The 22,568-nt window shown below is 46.4% G+C and overlaps 1 protein-coding gene across 3 annotated transcripts in view; it reads left to right on the top strand.

Annotated features, from left to right (window-relative positions):
• IQCE (IQ motif containing E) overlaps positions 1–22,568 on the top strand; it is a 56,493-nt gene that overhangs the window by 12,276 nt on the left and 21,649 nt on the right. For 2 of the 3 annotated variants that reach the window (XM_087417483.1, XM_087417481.1), the window contains exons 2-14: positions 726–773; positions 2,288–2,333; positions 5,414–5,542; positions 6,350–6,484; positions 7,384–7,454; positions 11,913–12,026; positions 12,170–12,220; positions 15,034–15,104; positions 16,242–16,314; positions 16,571–16,620; positions 18,728–18,891; positions 20,465–20,520; positions 21,718–21,917. In XM_087417483.1, coding sequence (XP_087273609.1) covers positions 726–773; positions 2,288–2,333; positions 5,414–5,542; positions 6,350–6,484; positions 7,384–7,454; positions 11,913–12,026; positions 12,170–12,220; positions 15,034–15,104; positions 16,242–16,314; positions 16,571–16,620; positions 18,728–18,891; positions 20,465–20,520; positions 21,718–21,917 — 1,208 coding nt within the window. The remainder of the gene's footprint in view (positions 1–725; positions 774–2,287; positions 2,334–5,413; positions 5,543–6,349; positions 6,485–7,383; positions 7,455–11,912; positions 12,027–12,169; positions 12,221–15,033; positions 15,105–16,241; positions 16,315–16,570; positions 16,621–18,727; positions 18,892–20,464; positions 20,521–21,717; positions 21,918–22,568) is intronic. The other variant, XM_087417482.1, reaches the window with a different exon arrangement.

Raw genomic sequence — 22,568 nt, 5'->3', positions numbered from 1 at the left:
GACATAGCATAATGGGTTCAGAATAGAGGCATTCAGTCCTAACTTCCAGCATCAGCATTATAAATCAACAATATAGTATTTTGAAGCAATTTTTAAAATTTTTCTGCTTTCTCTTTTTTTAGGATTTAAACTTGAGTAAGTAGATTAACACAAAAACCTTCATCTCTTGGGGAAGTTCCCTTTTCTCCTTGATGTCCTGGTACTGACATTAGATGGTAGAGATTTTATTTCCCTCCCTGGGCCAGGGCACATCACTGCAGTAGGAAGGCAGGAAACTTTATAAGCCCAAATCACATGTGAATTAATGAATGTTTTTTTAAATGACTTTGACTTGTTCTTGCCAGGATACAGTCACAGATTCCTTGTGCTTTGATGTGAAGATGAATAAGAGGACATTTAAACAATGTGAAAAATGGAATACTTTTATCAAGAACTGTTTCTTTATTGAAAGTTCACAACAATTCTGTGGAAATGGTGTCACTAGATTGACAGAAGTGGAGCGGCCCTACTAGGAGGAGTTTTTATTTTGTGTCCACCACCCATTCCTTCTGATGCGACTGGACAGACTGGCTGCTGCCTGAGCTGCACGTTCTGAGTTTACTCTGAGCTGGTTTTTTGTGTTTCTGCCTCAGCAGCTGTGCATGGGCTGGTTTCACTTTGTAAGCGGGACTGTTGGAAGCCAAGCACATTTCTGAAAGTTTCACTGTTTGTATCTCTTCTTCCAGGGGGATGACAGTCTGTCCGCGATTACCTTTGACTCTGACTTTGAGACGGTGAGTGTGACGGCGAGGCAGTGTCGGAAAGCTGGAAAGCTGGGCTGGGTAGAAAATGAAGCCACTACCTGTGGCTTGTCCCGGGGCTGCTTACTGTTCCCTGCACTTTGACTCACACACGTACAGTAGGTCGTTCCCCACACGTGCTGTGTTTAGAGCTGGAACAGAAGTTCCACATGCTGCTCAGGGTTTGTGAAGTTTCAAGCCCTTAGTTGGATTTGTGTAACTGTGATTATAATCTTAAAACCTTTATCCAGAAGTTAGTCCTGGGCAGATGACAAGTTCCTCTCCTGCATCTGGTTTTGGCCCACACTCCCCCCCAGCCCCTCAATCCTGACACGTCAGGGGCGGGAGAAGAGTTCAGATTGAGGTAGTCAGAAGTGACTGTGGTGGGAGAAAGGAGACCCTTGAGCAGCTGTGGCTCTGGAGGTGCACGATGTCCTGGCTTGGCTGCCCCGTCCCCAGGGTGCTGGGAACTGGCCTGAAGGGAGAGTGGACAGCAGGAATGGGCAGATCAAGGGGTCCAGAGGCAGACTGTGGCCCCCAGCCCGGCTGCTCTGGGTTTGTTTGGAAAGCTGGGCTGGGTAGAAAATGAAGCCACTACCTGCGCTTGTGGTGAAGGAAGAGCAACAGAAGCATGTCTCCCAGCAGATGGGGTTCTAGTCAGACCACAGCACGGAGCTCTGGGGAATCCGGCCCCAGCAGACCTTGTTCCACCTCCACTCTGTGGACTCGGGGAGAAGCATGGGTCCACTGTCTGCTGAGGGACCTCTGCGGAGTTAAGAATTCTCCCTTGACGCCACTGCGGACATGGGCCCAAGATGCTTGGGTGGGAGGAGGTCATCCAAACCAATCTCCCAGGGCAAATTCAGCCTGCACGGAACGTGGAGTTCATTGTTTCCGCTGGAAGGGAAGTAAGGGGAATTCTCTGTCTGTGGGAAGCAGGAGAGGAAAATAAGACATGGAGAGCTCTGCCATTTCCCAGACCACGTAGCTACTAGTAGGAGAACCCAGTGGGTGCCCAGTTCTGCATTTGGCATCATGGTTGTCGAGGGAGGTGGTATTCCAGTCAAGGTCCTTCCTCTGCTGGACCCTCCCTCCACAGTGGGACTCGCGGTGGCCTTATTCACAGGTTTCATCTTGCTGGATCCGCCCTCGGGGACAGTCACAGCCTGGTACTCCGGGCACTTGCGGGAGGACAGTTGGGTGGTCTCTTCAGTCTGGAGTGAAGATCACCAGGCCCTCCGTTTCTGTGATTAGACTGGTGCCACGAGGGCCCTCGGGAGCCCAGCGCAGCCTCAGCGCGGCACTGACCACAGTTCCTCGTGGCCCCTCCCGTGCCCTGTGTTTCTTCCTTTGCTCAGACTGTGCTTGCGTCTCCGCTGAACTCATCTCCTCTCATTGCCTTTCTACCCCCTCCAACCAGTTCTGAACATGCCTTGCTTCTTGATTGGGGCCAGTTTGGCTGCTGGAGAAGGCTCAGCATACTTTACATCGTTTCTTCTTTCTTTCAGAAAGCAAAAAGGAAAAGTTTCCGCAAACCTCCACCCCCATCACCAAGTAAGTATGACCAGGCCCCGCCGTCCCTCCAATTCCCACAGTTTAACTCGGAAAATGGTTTCTAGAAGCCCTCCTTTTCTAGTGTCCTGGGAGAAAGATCAAGAATGTTTTCACCTTTGAACACTTAGGATCATTGAGACACAACACTTGGTCAGTGTCGTGTTGTGTCTTGGGATCTTGGGAGTGTGCACTCCTGGGCTCACCGCCGTCCCCAGTCATCCCACAGGTCCCAGTGGTCCCGGTGGGAGGAGGCCCAGCCAAGGGCTAAGGCTGCTGAGCAGTCCCTGTCCTGCTGAGCCTCCCGCGGGCGCGGTGCCTCTGGCCTTTAGTGTTCCCTTTCTCCTGCTTTCTCGCGTCGCCTCACTCTTCAGAGTGCTCCACAGTGGGAGGACCTTTTTTAACCTCAGGATTGTTGCTTAAGACTCAAAGCTGCTCATCTGGGTGCTGTAGTGAGAAGGTGGAGACATTCCAAGACCTGGTGGAAAGTTGGCAGTTTATTTCCTTTTCGGATCGCCCTGGGCTTATTTTGCCGGCAGGATTCTTCTGTTGCCCGTCCTCGGCAGGAGGAGGGCAGCTCTGTCCATGGCCCTGGTCAGGCAGGCGCTGCCTGTCAGGGACGACGTGGCAGGAATGGGTCTTCCTCAGTTTGGGCTGTGGTAACACAGACAGGGCGACTTCTAGACAACAGGCATGTACTTCTCACAGTTCTGGAGGCCAGAAGTCCAAGACCAGGATGCCAGCATGGTTGGGTTCTGGCGACGTCCCTCTTTTGGGTTGCAGACGGCGGCCTCCTCGTAGTATCTCACATGGTGGAAGGGGCAAGACAGCTCTCTGGGTCACTTCTATAGGGGCACTGATCCCATCATGAGGTCCCCACCCCATAGCCTAATCACCTCCCAAAGACTCACCTCCTAATACTATCACATTGGGGCTTGGGTTTCAGCATACGGATTTTGGAGGACACACCCATTCAGTCCTTAACAGGAGGGGTTAGTCCAGACGGCCGCCCAGGCCTCTCTGTCTCTGTTCTAATGTTGCTCTAGTGCACAGTGATCCGTATGTGAATTTCATGCTGACAAATGTCTGTGTGACAAATTTTAAATCCTAGATTTGTTGCCTTTTGCTACTCTAAAGCCTTCCTTGACTTTATCATATATGTATGTTTTTTATTTACATATATATTTCAAACATATTGTGTCATATATATGACACACTCAGAGAATACAAATGAACTTTCATATTAGCCCAAGTAGAACATAATTAAATTCCTGCAAAGCAAAGGAAGCGTGTTTTATATTACAAATAAATATAAACATTAGAAAGAAATCATCTAGAATTTGGATTTTTGGTGTCCTTCCTCTCCTTCCAGGGAGAAAATTGAGAATTGATGTAAAGTAAAAGTGTGAGTGTTTGTGTTGTAAACCTTCTCATTTTAGAACCATTTTGTTTAAGTCCTTGACCAGAAGGTACCTAAGGTAACTATTAGACCATCTTTCATTGCTCTTATTTTAAGTCAAGCATTTCAAGTATTAAGAAGAGTAATAATCAAATTTTTTTTATCCTGATTTCTGTAAATGTCAGAATTGTGTTTGATGTGATTTAGAATGGCCCAAACCCCAGAAGCACTACAAACTGGAGAGGTGTGCTGTAGCTCAGGGGCTGTGCTCTCTCCAGACGGCTCTGGCCCCTACACCAGTCCTGGTTCTCAGCACCTTGCTCCCTGCAGACATGCCATGTCCCCTCCGAGCACTCTGGTGCCTCTTTTCACATAGCTCGCTCAGCCCTCTCAGACTCGCCAGACCTCGGCTCAGATATCACTTCCTCGGGTCGCACCCGTCATCCGCTCCCATCTCATCCTTCATAACACCGTTCAGGAGGTGTTCTTATGGTTTCTGTGCCATAAGAGCAGGGACCATGGCTGTCCTGTTCACTTGATAAATGTTTTTCTTTAGTGCCTAATCAAGTTCCATATGGGTTTGTAGTTTCCAAAGATTTTTAATCCTCCCAGCACTCCGGGGAAGACGAGGCAGGTGGTGATGTTTCAGGGTTTATTATTTCCAAGGTAGTGTCAGTCGCTAACATAGTTCATTCTTCCTTCTTCCTTCCCAGCTTGTATCCACATGCATGCGTGTTTCCTGAAGCATTCTTACTATTCATTGATAAATCACATACATTTAGGAGGAAGATGTCATTTGTGGGTCTTTTTTCTGATCACAAATTTACTTTTATAAATGAGCACTTACATGGGTCTTTAAAGTTTGGAAGGCCTTCAGAATGTCCTGGGAGTGGGTACTCTGGTCCTAGGGGAGTGAGAATGCTCCAGGGTGTGATGTGTCTTTATTCCCTCCTTCTAAATTATGATGGGAAATTTTCCATAAATTTTGAAGCCATGGAAACAACTTAGGAATTAAAAAAATTAATTAGACTTAGATTTTGAAGACCTTCCACAGATGTAAATTTCTTTGCTATTTAGGAAATATAAGCGTGTCTTATGAATAACTTAGTTTTTGCATAAATTTGTCATATTTTACCTAATTAAAGGGCTGAAATCCCAGATTGAAAAATAATTTTAAAACATTTCCCTCATTTTGATGACAACCTCAAAAATGCCCTGGAAAGGTATAATGTTTTCTCATTTCTTCTAGATATTTTACATATTAAGTTCTAAATATTATTACTTACGTCACTAGGTAGCAACATGAAAAATATTTACAGCGTTAAGTATAAAGGATACAAAATTGTGTTCATTATGACTGGGACTATGTAAAAATATATATGTAATTGAAAAAATCAAATGGAAAATTAAATATTGTAATATTGGTAGAATTATAGATTCATGTTTTTACATAAATTTCCCATTGTTATTACTTTATAATAAAATTTTAAAAAATGTAAGTATATATATATATCATAGTATATATAGATTCATAACTATATTTTTTATTCTTGTCAGAATGTTTTTATCTGGAGTCGTTATGCCCTTGTGAATATTTTGTTTTGTTGTTTTTGCCTTTCCAAAGCGCATGTGTTGAGGGGGCATTGATATTTTGTACCTCTAAAACCATGTATTGGCTTTTTAGAGTCACCTTATCACTCTAAGCCAAGAAAAGTGGCATCCTGGAGATCTCTGAGGACAGCGACGAGCATGCCTCTTAGCAACAGAATGTCCTTGACCCCGCAGAAGCTGTGGCTGGGAAGCTCAAAGCAAGGTACGTGCCTGCTCTGGTAGAAACCTTTCCTGCTCGAGAGGAGGGTTTTAGAAATTGTAGGTGGTGATTTGAGATAGAGGTTTTTTTTGTGTGAGGAAGATCAGCCCTGAGCTAGCATCTGTCGCCAATCCTCCTCTTTTTGCTGAGGCAGACTGGCCCTGGGCTAACATCCATGCCTGTCTTCCTCCACTTTATATGGGACGCCGCCACAGCATGGCCTGACAAGGGGTGCATCGGTTTGCGCCCAGGATCCAGACCTGGGCCACAAGCAGCGGAGCTCGAGCACTTAACCGCTATGTCACGGGGCCAGCCCTGAGATAGAGTTTTTAATACATGTTGTCTGAGTGACATTGTTTTTAATCTTTTCACAGACATTGAGCCTCATAGCTTTTACAGTGACATGTCAGTGTGGTTTCTGACGGTTTGTGTGTGTGACATTTTATGCTTTTGGGTCTTCTGTTGTCTTAGCACTGCTGGCAGTGGTGTGTTGGAGCCAGGCCCTACCAGCTTGCAAGAGCCAATTGTTAAATTTTTAGGAATTTTGTGAACTGGTCGATATCACACTGGTAGCTTGAAATTGGACATGGTGGGAACTGTTTATACCATGGAAGTGGGCAAGTGCTGTAGATCTGGGTTTGATTTATTTCTGAGAGCCGGTGGTTGAACATTTGTCAGCACACTGCTGATGGCCGCTATCTACTGGTTGACTGAAGCTGTCTTCAACCCAGGAAGATTGATGTTAGAGACAAAACTTGCTGTTGTATTTACTTGTACCTGTCATATTAAATCCATGCACATTCAAACCAGGAAGTCTGACCCAACCCCTGAAGTCAGACCTCACCTTGGAGCATGCATGGACCAACCCCCCCAGCAGCACTCCCGACTATCTGACGGAAGCTTTAAGAATGAAGAGGTCCCATCTCAGGCGTTCTGCCAGCAATGGTGAGCACGTTGATGGTGACAAAGGCTTGACTAAGGAATAGCAGAAAGGAAAAGCTTTGGGATTCAAGGGCGTCCTTTGAGAAAGTGAGATTTTGGGCTTCCTGTACTAGCTGCATCAGTGGAGATCATGGGGTGTCCTGAGGACAGTGACTCTGCAAGTCCATTCTGCCCTCCTAGAAAGTGGCTTTCCTAACGGGGACAGTGACATGTTCCCAGGCTTCAATCATGCCTACCTCCCTAAACTTAGAGTCTTATTGAAATTCATTGTATAAACAATATTAGAAATGAAATGAAAATTGCAAATAATCTCACCAAAAAGAATGGGTTTGTTTTTATGTTCCTGTCTACTGTCTGGTCTTCGCCCCAGGCTTTCACTGCTCTTCGCATAGCCCTCCATCGGAAGCGTGGTGAGACCTTGTCACTGTCGCCCTGAGTTGATCACCTTACTGCGCTCACAGGCTTGGAGCTCTATTTTAGGCTTAAATTTTTAGAGTCTCAATATATTAGATATCGTATTGAAACCAGAGCACACTGCACTATTCCGGCCTGGGAATGGGTGTTGTCACCTGTCGTGAGCACTGTTTGTCTTTTTGTTCTCTTTGCTATTTAAAGTCTAACGTTTCACTTCTCCTTTGGACTCCCTTCTTTAATCCTTTTACTGTAATGCAGCCCTGTGTTCACATCTTTTAGTTTTCTCCTGCTTCTTCTTTCTACATCACTACCATTTTTGGTTTCCTCACTTTTTGGAAAAGTATTGTGGTCAAGCTAAAAATGAAATACTTTTGTTCTCCCTTTTAAAAGGATAATATTATTAATTTCCAGGTGTTCCTTGAGGTGTAGCGAAGAATTTTTTCTACTTTTCAGATGATCTTCTGAGGGGTTTGTGTGTCTTCTTCCAGGTCATGTTCCCGGGACCCCTGTCTACCGAGAGAAAGAAGACATGTATGATGAGATCATCGAGTTGAAGAAGGTAGTATTTCTGTCTGCGCTTTGTTGATTTTAAATAGTGAAGGCCTTCTATAACAACGGGTGGAAAAGTCAGTATCTTTGCTGGGATGTGTCCGTATGGGAAGAACATAAGCTTTAAAGAGACACCTGAATTGAAACCCTGGCAGGGACCTTAAGAGCTGGGTGAGCCTGGTGAAAGAGAGGCCTGGACCAGCTGTAAGAGAGGCCTCAGCAAGGCCTAGACTCCTTCTGTGCTCTACCTTTCCAGCACGGCGGAGAACACTGGGAAGGACTAGATTAACTTCAGAGTCCCTTTGCACCCTGAGACTTGACTTTAGGAAAAGGTCATTTGGTGTTGTTATTATCAATACCTCCCATTTGTGTAATTTGTTGGTGTTAACAAGACATTTCACATACGCTGTCTCAGTTGATCTCTACAGAAGCTCTGTGAGATAGGTTACAACTATTATCTGGTGATGCCCTTGAGACTCAGAGAGGTTAGTAGTCTGTCCAAGGTTAACCAGTAGCAGGACGAGGATTTCCATCAAGGTCATCTGCCTCCCAAGGCCAAGGCTCTTTTTACTGCCCCATACTGTCTCCTATTCCCTAGAGTGTAAGTTGCATTGACATGAATCATCATCATCATCATCACCTTCACTGTCACGACTGTCATCACACTGATCTTTAGTATCCGCACACATTCTTGTGCCCCTGGAGAGATGACCAGGGCTCATTCCCTTCCGTAATGTTAGACTGTTTATAGATGTACTGTTCCTTCCAATTGAGCCGTGTCTGGAGGACTGTGATCAATCTGGGCACCAGAGGTTAAGCAGGGCATTGGCAGCCAGCGTACCCAGAGCATGGTGAGGAGTCTGGAAGCCATCTCACCTGAGGTCACAGGAAGAAACTAGGAGCACCGGGTACATCCCTGTGTACAAGACACAGTCCTTCTCTCGTGGTCCAGAGAGGATGTTCAGATTTTAGGTAGGATCAAAAGAATGGTCACCCATAGGAGCTATCTAGCAGTGAGAGTGCCACCTGATGAATCAGTACACGCCCTGTCCTTAGAGATTTTAAAGAAATGTTGGATGACTATCTGGGATATTGTAGAGAGAATTCTTATTTTGGTTGGGAGACTGTACTAAATAAGCTCTGAGAGTCCCTGAAACTGAATAATCACCACAGTAGCACTCTTGCAAGGAATCTTCTTGGGGCTAGAAATGAGTCTCTGGGTAAAATTATACTAACTTTATTCAAACATACCATCATGGGTTTCTGGATAAATCAGCCTAGGCTTCCAAATTCAGAGAGAAAAGAATTTTATTTTCAATACTCTGTTGCTCTGGGATCTTGAGCATCAGAGTAGTTTTTTTATGGCAAGTGATGCCTCAATTTCCTATTGAAAAATGGGGATAATAATAGTACAATTTCATAGGGTTGTTGTGAGGATTCAATAATCCATGAAAGTGCTTTAGTACAGTGCCTAACATACAGTAAGAGATCAATAAGTGTAGACCATTTGTAAAAAACTTATTTTGAAATAATTATAGATTCCCAGGAAGTTGCAAAGATAGTACAGAGAGTTCCCTTGTACCCTTCACCCAGTCTCCCCTAATGGTTACCTCTTACATAACTACAGCACGATATCAAAACCAGGAGATTGACATTGATAACATGTACGTGTATGGTTCTGTGTCATGTCATCCCCTGTGTAGATTCATGTAACCACCACTGCTATCAAGACACAGAACTGCTCCATCACCACAAAGATCTCCCTCATGCTGCTCCTTCATGACTCACCTCCCTCCCCTATAACATCCCTAACTCCTGGCAACCACTGATTTTTTCCCTCCATCTCCATAATTTTGGCATCTTGATAATATTATATAAATGGAATCCTATAGTATGCGACTTTTTGAGATTGGCTTTTTCCACTCATCACATGCCCTGAGATGCATCTGGATTGTTACATGTTTCAGTAGTTCTCCCTTCTCAGCACTGCTTTAAGCTGTGTCCTACAAATTTTGATATGTTGTATTTTTTTGATGTGTTCTTCCCTTTAAGACTCTTTGACTCATGACTATTTGGAATTGTGTTGTTTAATGTCTAAGAGTTTAAAGATTTTCCTGTTATTTTTGTTGTTGACTTCTATTATGAGTCCATTGTGGCTGCAGAACACACTCTGTATAATTTCATTTCTTTTAAATTTGTTGAGTTTTGCTGTATGGCCCTGGGTATATATTTGTGTATGTTCCATGGGAGTTTGAGAAGAATGGCTGTTCTGTTGGTGGGTGGCATGTTCTGTAATGTCAGTTAGACCCTGTTGGTTGATGGTGGTGTTGAGTTCTTCTGTATCCTTGCTGACTTTCTGTCTAGCTGTTTCATCAGTTATTGACAGAAGGATGTAGAAGTCTCCAACTATAATGGTGGATTTTTCCATTTCCCCTTGCAGTTTTATCAATTTTTGCTTCACATATTTTACAGCTGTTATTTGGTGGGTAAACATTTAAGATTGCTGTCTTCTTGGTGGATTGACCTTTATAATCTTTATATAATGTCCCTCTTTGTTCTGGTAATTTCCTGTTCTCTAAGTCTGCTTTATCTGGTATTAGTATAGCCACTCCTGCTTTCTTTTGATTAGTGTTTTGATGACATCTCTTTTTCCATCCTTTTATCTTTGACTTACCTATTTCATTATGTTTAAAATGATTTTCTTGTAGACAGCATATGGTTGGGTCATGTTTTTTAATCTAATTTGCCCATCTCTCTTCTAATTGGTTTGTTTAGATCATTTACATTTAATGTAATTGCTGATAAGTTAGGATATGTCTCTCATTTGTGTGTGTGTGGCCTCATTACCACCGGACAATGAAAGTCCTGACCCTCAAGTAGGCCTCCTCTTGCAACCCCCCCACATTCCCAGTGAGGAGGAGGCAGGGTGCCTTGCTGCAGCCTGGCAGGGGTAGAGGTCCAGGTTCCCCACTCAGCCTTTGCTGGCAGGGGTGGCGCCATGGTGTTTCCTGTGGTGTTTGTGTGGAGTGGAGCAGTTGTCAGTAAGTTTTCTGCCTTGTTAGGCTCCCCTTTTCTGCTAGAGAGAGGATGCTTTTCTTGTCTGTGCCCATTGGCTTATCCAAGCTGTTGGTTTGTCCAGCACCCAGTCCAGGATGTATGTGGCAAAAGAAACTTGGAGGAACTCTCTGCTCATTGTTCCTCGAATCCTGAGGTCCCTTGCTGGCCTGCCTTCTTCTCTCCACCTTTCTGAGTCTTCTTATGTTTGTTTTATGTACAGTGTCCAAGATTGTAGCTGTCCTAAGCAGGAGAAATTGGGAAAAGTGAATGTACCCCATATTTCCAGAAGCAGAATTCCCATGATTAGACTTTTATTTCCCAATGACTGTGCATTAACTGACATTCATTAAATACTCATTGAGTGCCAGATGTCTCTCCTGCCCATAGCAACACTGGCAGTCTTGCCAAGTGTGGACATGTGGCTGACATGCCAGGCCTCCCTTGGTGGGATGTGTACTTTGAATCATCTTTCCAGTGGTGGTAGCTGGTTTTGTTCAGACCCTGTCTCTCTTCTGAGCACCAGGAGTCCCTTGAAAGGAGAAGGATGTTTCCAAGATAAGTGGCTAGTTTGGATGCAGGCTGATGCTGGGAGCTCATTAACTAGGACACCAGTAGACCTGTGTTTGGCAGTGCCCACCTGAGGCTTGTGAGCACTGTCTGAACCTCACCCTTTTCACTGTGGAGCTTCACAGACGAAGAAAAAGCTTTTTCAAGTGAACACATTGCAAACAATAATTAAAAATGCTCTACCGTCACCATTTCATAAAAGGACTATGTAAGTCCAAGATAGTACGAAGGATATAATTTCAAAATATAGGATAGTTGTAGAAATTGAATAAACTTAGTTTTGTGAAAAATTAACTACACGGTCTTTTTCTTCTTAATTCACCACAGATTGTTGAAAAACTGATCGGCAGATAAATATTTGGGAACCACTGCTCTGACCAACTAGGCCTTAGTTGATAAAATTCTTAGAGGATAAGAATTTTAAATGGACATTAGCCTTTGATGAGTTTTAGTTATACGTGGTGTGGCAAAAATGGGCTTTTTCGTGTGGACGTGAAGAACGTGTGACATTGGCGCCTTCCAGAATTGCTGTTAACAGTGTCCATTTGTCGAGCAGTGCTTCTCCATGGGGGTGCTGTTGGCATCTTGGGTGGGAGAGTTCTTAGTTGCATGGGATGGTCCTGCACCTAACAGGGCATTTACCCCCCTGGTCCCCACCCGCTAAATGCCAGTAGTGCCCTTCGGTGCCCCTTACTGTGACATCCAGACCTCCCTCACCCCACCACACACACAGTGCCCTGACTGGGGCCCAGGCAGCTTTTGAAATTCTTCTCCAACTCTGTTTCACCTGGATGTTTGTGTGTACATTTTGTGTGTGTGTATGTGTGGTCCTTTTTTCCTTCAGTCATTACACATGCAGAAAAGTGATGTGGACCTAATGAGAACAAAGCTTCGGCGCTTAGAAGAGGAAAACAGCAGAAAGGACCGGCAGATAGAGCAGCTTTTGGATCCATCCCGAGTAAGTTGCTGGCTGTGCGGTGCTGGTGCCCCTGACAGTAGGCGTGGGAACCACAGGCTCTACTCCTCCGACTAAGGGTGAGGGGGTGGGGCAGGGGAGGCTTAACCGCATGTTGTCTTCATGTCTCAATGTACTCACCACAGGGCCCGGATTTTCTTCGGACTCTGGCAGAGAAAAGGCCTGATACCAGCTGGGTGAGTACAATCTCCAGTGAGCTAGACAAGCTTTCCACTGAAACCTGACTTTAGAAACAGCCTGTGGGAGAGAGGCCTCTTCTCCACGGCACTCTTTCAGGAGGAGGAGCAGATGTAGAGGAGGGCTCAAAACTTCCCAAACCACTCTCCACGGAGCCACGGGGACTACAGAAGATGCTGCAGGGCTGTTAGGGGAGTGAGAAGAAGGCTGAGCAGGCTTACCCCAAAGGCAAGAATGCGTTGCAGAAAAAATAGTCACAGCGGAGACTTCCCCATCATCCCTAAAGACACATCATCTTTAACAAGAGTTCCTGGCTTAAAAGAGAGAGACAAAGCGGGAGCAGAATAAAGACCTTAAAACACATACAGACACCTCTTCTATATTATTTAATAACACGTAACAGATTGAATGAAACAAAATGATGGAAAACGGAGCTCTTGTATGATTAATGCTGTGGGAATAAACTATAGCAGCTGGAGAAAAATGTATCACAATAAACCTCATATGAGTCAAGGAAGTATATTTTTTAAAAAAATGTAAAATGCTAAAAGAAAACTGGAAAGGATACAATTTTGAGATTATTGAACACAAAGAATAAAATAACATTAATAATGTGATCAATAGATTTGATAACATAAAATTAAAATTTATAATAAAAACCCTGAAGACTACGATGGATACTGGATCATATAATGGGGAAGGCGGAGGACATTTTGATCAATACAACAGGGTTTTCTCTCCAGAATACACAGAGACTACCAGTCCATCAAAATGAAAGCAGTCTGCTCAGAATCAATGATTAAAGCCTGGTTCTGTGCCCAGGACAGCACAAAGTAAATACTTTAGTGCTTGAGAACGAACCAGTATGTTTCCACAAGAAAACAGTTTTTAGATAATAGCAACTCTTAAACGTTGTAGAGTTGTACAGTTTGCACATGTGCATAGTCTCATTTGATTTCTCATAAAGGGACTTTACTCCCCATTTTTAAAATCAGGAAGCTGAGGCTAAGAGATTCGCCCAGATTGGGTTCATGTGAATGACCATAGCTCTGAAGGCCGGGGTGGTGTCTGTCTCTGTCCTGTCATTTCACCAGCAGTAAATACTTGAGGAAAGGCACCATCCTCAACTCCTGTGAGTCAGACCTCACGCCCTACAGCAGCGAAATAGACACAAAGGACGGAAACCAGGATTGTCAGGACTGAGACAACACGGGCATCCTCAGGACGTAGTCATTGCCTTGTAAGTTGGTCTGACTGTGACCAGCACTGGTCTGTAAGACTGTGCCCACCATTTGTCTAGCACTGCTCCTTTTAGGACTGTCTCAAGGAAAAAATCCTATACAAAAAGCCTTTGGCACAAGGATATTTATAGCTGCCCAATTTGGGGGGAAAATTGAGAAGCCTTTCAAATTGGAATACCACTACATCAAAACATCTTTAGAAAAAGTTTTTTTAAAGAATATAAAACAGTACAGTTATATTCAGAAATATCTACATGATTAATTTGGGTGAGGAGGTAGAATTCAGTAAATAATGGGCTCTTTGTATTTTTGTTGTTCTGATTCTGTGTGCGTGTTTTTTTAATCAAAGTTGATTGAAAGTAGAAATTCCAGATCGCAGGGTATGTGCAGTTTTCACTCTAATGCCCACTGCCAAACCGCCCTTCACAGTGGCGTGGGACTGAACATGTCTCCTTGTCACCGTCTGTGCTCAGGAAGCGTCAGCGCATGTGCACGAGGAGGACTGGCTGAGGGTTTCTATTGAAGGAGGGTTTGTGACAGCAGAGACTGGTCACGACTTAAATGTCTGTCATAGAAGAGCGGGTCACTATACCGTGTGTGTTGGTACCATGGAGGAAGAACATAGGTGTACAGGAACTAGCAGGGATGGATCAAGATGGCTTGTTGAGTGGAAAAGACAAGTTGCAGAATGATATGTGTGGTAGGATACCGTTTGTGTAAACAACAAACGCTGTCCTTTCAGTGGGCACACGTGCCCATGTGCACGCCAGAAGAAGGTCTAGAGTGGACAGCAGTATTAGTGGAGAGGGGTAAGGTCGGAGGGTATAATTTCATCTATAATATTTTAATATTTTTTTTACAGGAAAATGTATTCATGTATTGCTAATTTAAAATTACCTTAAAACCCAATTAAAAAGTTATTTGGCTATTCAAAAAGAAAGAAAAGGATATTCTTTCAGCAACATAAGTGTGTTATCTCCCACAGTAACACATTAACAGACAGAAGGAAGAAATGAGGCGGGTGAGCGGTCATTCATTCCCCAGGCAGGGGTGCAGGGCCTCGCCGGGCCTCCGTCCAGCTGTACTCTGCCTCCCTCAGCCCTACACACTCCCAAGGGAGTTCCGTGGACTGAGTTGTTGTGGGGTGGGTGAGGGTTGGTGATTTTTGTATCTGGTGACTGGGGCGTCTTGCTTGAAAATAACTAGTGAAGCATCCTGTCCATTCTGCTGAGTGTGGAAGTGATGGGGAAAGGCTCTGCACCTTTCGGGCATGCCGATCTTGGCTGCTCCCCAGGTGCATCTCCCATCCCTGCACTGCGCACTGAGTGGGCAGGACAGTGGCCCCTTTCTCTCTCCACTGCGCCTGTAGTCTAGAAGAGAAGCCAGCGATTAAGTAGGGAGGACAGTTCAGTACGAACGCGCTCTGACGGGAGGATGTGCGGGTGCCACCAGATCAGCTGGCAGGGGGCACCTAACCCAGCCTGGGGCCAGGACAGTCTGAGTCTCCAGAGGGTGAGGGAGGCCACAGACGTGGAAACGGTCAACCTGAAGTGGTGGTGTTCTGTTGGCAGGTCATTAACGGGCTAAAGCAGAGGATTCTCAAGCTGGAGCAGCAGTGCAAGGAGAAGGACAATGCTATCAAGTACGGAGACAGCGGGCTGGCTGTGGGCCGTGGGCTCCGGAGGGCACCCACACCTCACCCACGCTAGACCAGCTGGGCTGACACGCATGCCCCTGTCCCGCCTCTGATTTCAGTATCAGTATCTGCGCTGTTTTCTCAGACCACGGCTTTAGTTCCCACCCACACTCCTCTGTTCCGTGTCCCTAGTCCCAGCTTCATCTTCCTACCAAAAAAATGAAAGTAAATAGCCACCTCTTCCAGATGTCACTAAGGAACGGAATTCTCGTTTAACCTTTTCTTGTTCCTGTTACATTCAAGAAATGCTTTCTCTCCTTAGTCTTCTGTGGATCCCTTTTCTCTACAGGAGGAAATGTGTGGGTCTCGAAACAGCCCTAGTGCGCCAACATCTTCCCAGCTGCTTCTCTGTCTTGCACTTGCCTGGGGCTGGTTTTGGCACAGCTGCACGTATTTCTTTCCTGTTGTTTTAGTGCAAAAGGAGAGTCTTACCTGGCTGTGACTGAGTTTATTTAAGGAAATCTGAGGTTCTCCTTTCCATTGCCCGACATCTCCTCTTTACACAAGGTTTCCCCCTCTTTTGTTTCTTGCTGAAATTGTCAAAAATTTTTTGTTATTTGCTGATTTCTTCTGTGCTTCCGAATCCTGAGCTCTGTACTTTACTTTCATTTCTCTGTTACAGCCATTTATCTAAAGTCTGTTAAATGTGAGAACAAGCTGAATTATACAGACAGGACAAGGAGAAAAAGTGCTACTCTTTCCTTTATAAAACTATCCTTCCCACCTACCCCCAGAGATGGCTTGTCCTCTCTACCTCTGAGGTCTTTCTTCACAATTACCCCACTTTTTTAAAGACAGGCTCTTACTTAGAAAAGAATATCTTTAGGGAGGCTGTTATTTCACCTGGAAAGTAGCTGGTCTAACATGGAAGGTGTCCTGTGGGTGTGAGGAATTCTCTCGTCAGTCTCAGAATGAGTCTTGTGCAAGGCCACTAGCCCACTGAGGGCTGAGTCAGGCTTCCCCTCCCAGCCCAGTTCTCCTGCAAAGCCCTTCCTCCTCGGATATTTCTGGAAACACTCTTCCTCTTGTTCTGCCCCTGGGAGTGCTGGTGCTGCCACGTTAACTCTGAGCTTGGGTTTTCAGCAAACTACAGACTGATATCAAGACCACTAACTTGGAAGAGATGAGGATTGCCATGGAGACATATTACGAGGAGGTGCGTGCCCTTCTGCCCGGTGCGCGGGTGTGGGGTCGGAGAGTGGAAGGGGGCAGCTGTGGACCTGGGTGATGGCCCGGCTGCACTGTGGGGACCCTGCGCTCCTGTTTCATCTTAACTTAAACATGAATCACAGCAACTTAGTGCTTGCTTCCCAATGCTGGGCAGAAATCGGAATCTGATTGCAGTTTTTTCAGAGGAAGGTCTACTTCGTGGTCATTTTGTATTTTAATGCATTTTCATTTCTTACTTACAGATTCACCGTCTCCAGACTCTGTTGGCAAGTTCTGAAACTACAGGAAAGAAGTATGATTTTCTCTTTGGGAGCCCTGTTTCACGCGTTGTCCTCGTGTTAAACTGCTCTAGACGTAGCTAGTCATTCCACAGAGGCTGCAGCCACTGCCCTTAACTCCGGAGCTGGGCCTGCACTGCGCCTGTTTCATTAACAGTTAGAGTGGACGTGTTTCCGTTTGGAATGGTCACACATGTGCCCGCATAATTGCCACGTGCTGGCTCCTAACAGCATGTTCAGTGCTCCGAGCTTAAGTGTTCATACTACTTCACAGCCTCCAGCTTAGCATTAGAGAACACTGTTTTTCAAAGCAGATCTTCCTTCTAGGAAGACATTTAATAGCAAGTACAAGTTCATTTTGCCAAATAAGTTTATTAGGAGAGACATCCAGGTTTCCTTATCTCATAGATTTCCCTTATCCCTTTCCCGGACAATATCAGGCTTTCAACAGATCATGGAAGGAAGGATCTCCCGTCATGGATTTGGTCATGTCACTGGCTCTGCAGTAAATTACTGCATTTGTCAAGCATTTACACTGTGTCAGGCACCATCTTCCCTTTCCCCCAGTAGTATAAAACGTGTTGGCGTGGGGCTGGCCCCGTGGCTTGGCGGTTAAGTGCACGCGCTCCACTACTGGCGGCCCAGGTTCAGATCCTGGGCGCACACTGATGCACCGCTTGTCCGGCCATGCTGAGGCGGCGTCCCACATACAGCAACTAGAAGGATGTGCAGCTATGACATACAACTATCTACAGGGGCTTTGGGGAGAAAAAGGGAAAAAAAAAGGAGGAGGATTGGCAATAGATGTTAGCTCAGGGCCAGTCTTCCTCAGCAAAAAGAGGAGGATTGGCATGAATGTTAGCTCAGGGCTGATCTTCCTCAAAAAAATAAATAAATAAATAAAATGCGTTGGCTAACTCTTCCTGTGAAGGGCCGGTAGCAACTGCAGTTGATTCTCTTTATTCGCAGCAGTTGTGTTCTATAAAGTGTCTGCGAACCCTGAACTGGCGAATACTGACCCACTGCTCCCTGGGAGTACAGAGTTAGGTTCCTGCGAGCCTCGGTCACCACTCTCTCGTCAGCGGTCAATATGTAACCTGTTTGTATGTGTGTTTCTGTTAGACACCTTATTTCATTTATATTGTTGATCCATTGACATTGAGCTCACCTCAGCAGTGCTGTGACTCGGCCTGAGCGAGGCTCATCTAACACACGTGTTTCCTCCCTGAGGCCCGTCACAGCCTTCTCACGCTCGGGAACACGAGCCAGCACTTCAGCACCACACTTGGAGGCCATTTTATTTGTTTATTTTTTATTTATTTTATTGAGGTCATATTGGCTTACAGCATTGTGTAATTTCAGATTACACTGTTATATATCAGTTTCTGCATAGGCTGTGTCGTGCTCACCACCAATAGTCTAGTTTTTATCTGTCACCATATATATGTTCGGGGCCCATTTTGGAGAGTGAAATTACCAAAAAAAGCACAAAAAAGTGAAAAGCATGCACTAAATAGACCATGAAAATGACACCTGTTGACGTTACAAGAGCTGGAGTAAGAAGGCAGAGTGGCGCCTCGCTCAGCCTCAGCTGGGAATGTGCCCAACGAGTGACTCAAATTTTTTGCCACTCCACCCATGTTCATAAGTGACCACGAGAGCACCACAAGTATTGATCTGGGGGTCACTGATAAACTTTAGTAAGTAGGCAAATTTGCAAATATAGAATCAGGGAATAATTAGAATGGACTGCATTTCAGACATTGTGGGATAAGCAGCAAAATCACAACTATTATATAGGCACTTAAGTAACGAGAGAAAATAAATTTCCCCAAATTTTTTAGCGATACAGTTTAAAATATATTACTAATAATTGAATGCAATATTTGTTTATACAGGTTTACTAATGAGAAGAATGGAATTCTATTTTGGGGGATAACAGTTTGCTTATTTGGGGTTCAGAGTTAGTATTTCCTATTCAATTGCAAACACTCGTCTGCAGAAACCGCTCTGAGCCGTGGACAGGCGCCCCACGCCATCGTGTTCCTACCCCTCTTTGAAGATGATTGTCCAACTAGTTTAGAAACCCAAACCTCAGCTGCTTGGTTTTGTTGTTCCTAGGCCTCCGGTGGAGAAGAAAAGTGGCCTTAAAAGGCAGAAGAAAATGAGCAGCGCCCTCCTGAGCTTGTCCCGGAGCGTCCAGGAGCTCACGGAGGAGAACCAGAGCCTGAAGGAGGACCTGGGCCGTGTGCTGAGCAGCTCCCCCACCATCTCCAAAATACAGGGTACCTTCCCGAGAGCTGCCCCAGGAGAGAGCTCGAGGAGAGAGGTCGCGTCTCTGGTTCTTTGAGGGAAGACGAGGGGCGGTGGCCATGGGGGGTCGTGGCCCTTCCTCCCTCCCAGCCACCGAGGCCCTATTTCCTTGGCCACAAATGCGGATACATCCCGCTGGGCAACGCTACTCGAAATGTTATGAGCACCTGCTGTTTTAGGTACTGGAGGCAGAGGAGTGAAGGAAAGCGTGCAGACTCCCTCGTGGAGGTGACATAGGAGCAGGGCGGGAGAAGGGAGGCCAGCAGGTCCAGGGTGGGTCGGGGGTAATCTGTGCTATGGAGCAAATTAAAGGAGGCGGGGCGGCAGCAGGTGGGGGCAGTGGGGTACACCTGTGAGTGGGTCATGAGGGAAGGCCCCACAGAGACAGTGACAACCGAGCACAGACCCGAGAGAGCTGAGGGACAGCATGCAATGCTGTGGGGAGGGCCCTGCGTGTGCCTGGCGCGTTTGAGGACCAGTGAGGTGGCCGGTGTGCCCAGCGTGGGGAAGCAGTGGGAGTGGTGGAGACAGAGAGGTGGTGGGGCCAGGTGGAGTGTGGGGGTTTGAGCAAGGGTGAGAAGTGTCTGCCTTGTCTCCTGAGGACCCTTGCTCCTGAGTGGACTGTGCAGAAAAGGGGATTGGAAGACGAAAGCTTTTGCAGTGTCCTCAAGGGGCTGCTGGTGCCGGGACCAGGGTGGTACCGCGGTGGTGAGAGGTGGCCAGGTTCCAGGTGTGTCTTGGAGACCCGATGTAGCCTGTGAGAGGAGGGAGGAGTCAGGTTTCAAGGCTGTTATGTGAGCAGCTGCAAGGCCAGAGGGAAGACGGAGAGAGGAGCAGGGGCAGAGTTGTGGACAGAGGGGCCAGGTCAAGTCTGTGGTGGGTGATAGACGTCCAGGGAAGGCCGGACGTATCAGTGAGTTCAGGGCGGAGGCCCCTGGTGGGAGAACTAGACACGGTGGTCAGCAGTGAGCACAGGACCCAGGTGAGATTCAGGCCACCTAGTGAGTGAGGAGAGAAGAGAAGGGGAGGGGACCGGAGGGTTAGGAGATGATGGGAGGGACCCGCGAGGTGGCCAGTAAAGCCAGGGGCATGTGGGGTCCTGAGGTCCCGAGGAAGGAAGCGTTGGAAGGAAGGAGGAGGGCAGGCAGATAATGCTGGTGGGTCCAGGAGGATGGAGACTGGAACTGAGCTTTGGAATTGGCAGAGTGAAGTCATCAGTGACCTTGAGAAGAGCCATCTTAGTGGGCTGCGGGGGCCAGAGCGTGCCTGGGGAGGAATCAGGACAGCGTGTCACAGTAAGGCCTCAGGAGACCATCAGTGTTGACTCCACAGAGAGGGAACAGAGGGTCCTCCACTGTGAGAGGCCCTCTGGATCGCAGGAATCTGCCGAGTGTGGGTCTTCCGGCCTTGCTGGTGGCTCCACAAGCTGCGCCAGCCTGTGGAAAGGGAAGCTCTCAGGCCGTACTTGAGACGGGTGGTCCAGGCTGGAGGGGTCCATCGAGATGGTTGTATGGTGTGTCTTTTAAAAACTGTTGCTTCCATTAGGTTACATGGAGTGGAGTAAGCCCCGGCTGCTTCGACGGATTGCAGAGCTGGAAAAAGTGAGTGGTGTGCCTCTCAGCGTCACTGTCCTCATTCAGGACATGCCCACACTTGAGGAGTAGCTGGGTCTCGTAAAGTGGCGACAGAAACAGTAGCTTTGCTCGTAGGACTTACGGAGTGAACTAGGTCACACTGAACGTGTAAGCATGGCCGTCTAGCAGACAGCACACAGCAAGGCTGAGAGAGGGGACACCTCACAGTCCAACGAGGCCCAAGAGTCACGTCATTCCTGTCCCTCGTGTTACAGACGCAAAGCCACACGGTCACACGACACAGTTTTGGACTTTCATGTGTAGCCGTAGGTGGATGCAGATGTAGGAGGGTGATCGTAGAGCCTCTCAGAAATGCAGCCGGACGTATACACCTGGGCTTTTTACTGCCAGTCACTTACCAGACTCTTCTTCTCACCAAAACTCACAAACTCAAAGCATGTTCATCCATGCTTTGCCAACCAGAAAATTTGGGAAATTAACATTTCTTCACGTCCCCCATGTGAATTTGCAAACTAGGAATCAATCTGATTCTATTGAAGTTGGTCGAATGTGTCGATGCCTTTTGAGTAGCCTGGTGAAATACTAAGTCAGGTCTGTCGTGTTGTTCGGCTGAGCAGAGTAAACCTAGAGGGGAACGTTTTTAAAAAATTAATTTCACATCTTTACAAAGCAGAAAACTCAAGAAGGTTTTATAAATTGTGGGTCTTTTAAGAATAAAGCCCGTTAGAAGGGAAAGGCACCCAGAGGAGGTTCAGACATCCTGAAGGGCAGTGCTTTTCTGGGCTGAGAGGTGCTGGCCCCAGTGGGAATCTGGAGGTGCCCAGTACCTCCTAGCCAGCAGACTGGGTTATTATGTGAGGTTGAAAATTCCAGAAATCCTGGGGAAAGAATAGGGTCCATGAGCACACAGTAAAGTTGTCGATGAAGTCGTCTCCTGTGGCCCTGCCCCACCCCAGCTGGGGTCTCTCCCGCGCGGGTGGGAGAGAAGGGTGCTGGGCAGGGTGCTCTTCCACTGCCTGCAGGACCCTGGGGTGGGGGAATTGTCCCCAGGAGGCATCCCTAGGTTTCTCAGGTCACACACAGAGCCTTTCCCGTCCCCTTGCCTGGGATGAGTTTCCTGTTGGTCAGGGTCTCTTTTCTGGGTTCCATATATGGAAAGTGTAATAAGAAGTAACATCTGACAAATGCCTGTGTTGCCCCCAGAAAATGAGTTCAATGGAAAGCCCACACTCACCCGCTTCAGAAGTGGTCCAGGCGAGCCCCCTGGCCGACTCCTCGTCCAGCTCCTCCGTGCACCGGCAGCCGCGATCCAACCACCGCGAGGAGAGCGAGCGTCTTTGGGGGACCGTGAAAAGCCTGAAAGGCGAGCGGAATGCCCTGCAAACCCAGCTGCAGGAGAAAGAGTACGTGGTCCCGAGGCGTCCCTGAGGAGGGCTTGCGTTCTGTTGTGAAATGTATTGCCATTGTGAATTGGGGGAAAATGCTCAGCTCAGAGTAGTAATTGCATATATATTTTTATATGATTCTAAAACTTCTATATTTTGGTTGTGAAATAAAGGCAGCTTGAGTGGTAAAAAGGAGACATTAATTGGCCACGATACGTCATTAAAAGAGTGTGGGAGGCTGCCATTTAAATCTCTTTATATTGAATTCCAGAGAGATTTCCAAATGCTTTTTTAGCAAAGAATTTTCTTTCATTGATTTGTGTAAAATAGGCCATCAATTAGACCTTATGCAGAGTGGTTTAAAGCTTCAGTAATATGCTTATGATACCACATCTGTATACAAATAAGACAGAAATGCTGTGAAGTATTCATTGTGACCCTAAGAGTTTGAAAGACAAAGCCTCAAGATTTTGCTTATCCACTGTTTGTTCTCTAGTGTCTTGATCTGTAGCCCGCATAAAATGTGCCTGTCTTCTCTCGCTGTTTACTTGTGGCTTCTCTAGTTGCAGTTCTGTCAAGGGTAAACTAAACCCATGCATTCTTGAGATGGTGTTTATCTCTCAGACTTGCTACTCAAAATGTGGCCTGGGGAGCCAGCAGCCTGAGCAT

The sequence above is a fragment of the Ceratotherium simum genome, chromosome 26 (genome assembly GCF_057802395.1).
Source record: "Ceratotherium simum simum isolate JZ-2026a chromosome 26, ASM5780239v1, whole genome shotgun sequence".
NCBI lineage: Eukaryota > Metazoa > Chordata > Mammalia > Perissodactyla > Rhinocerotidae > Ceratotherium > Ceratotherium simum.
Note: the sequence above shows the minus strand (reverse complement) of the source record. Positions and strands in the feature narration are given on the sequence as shown.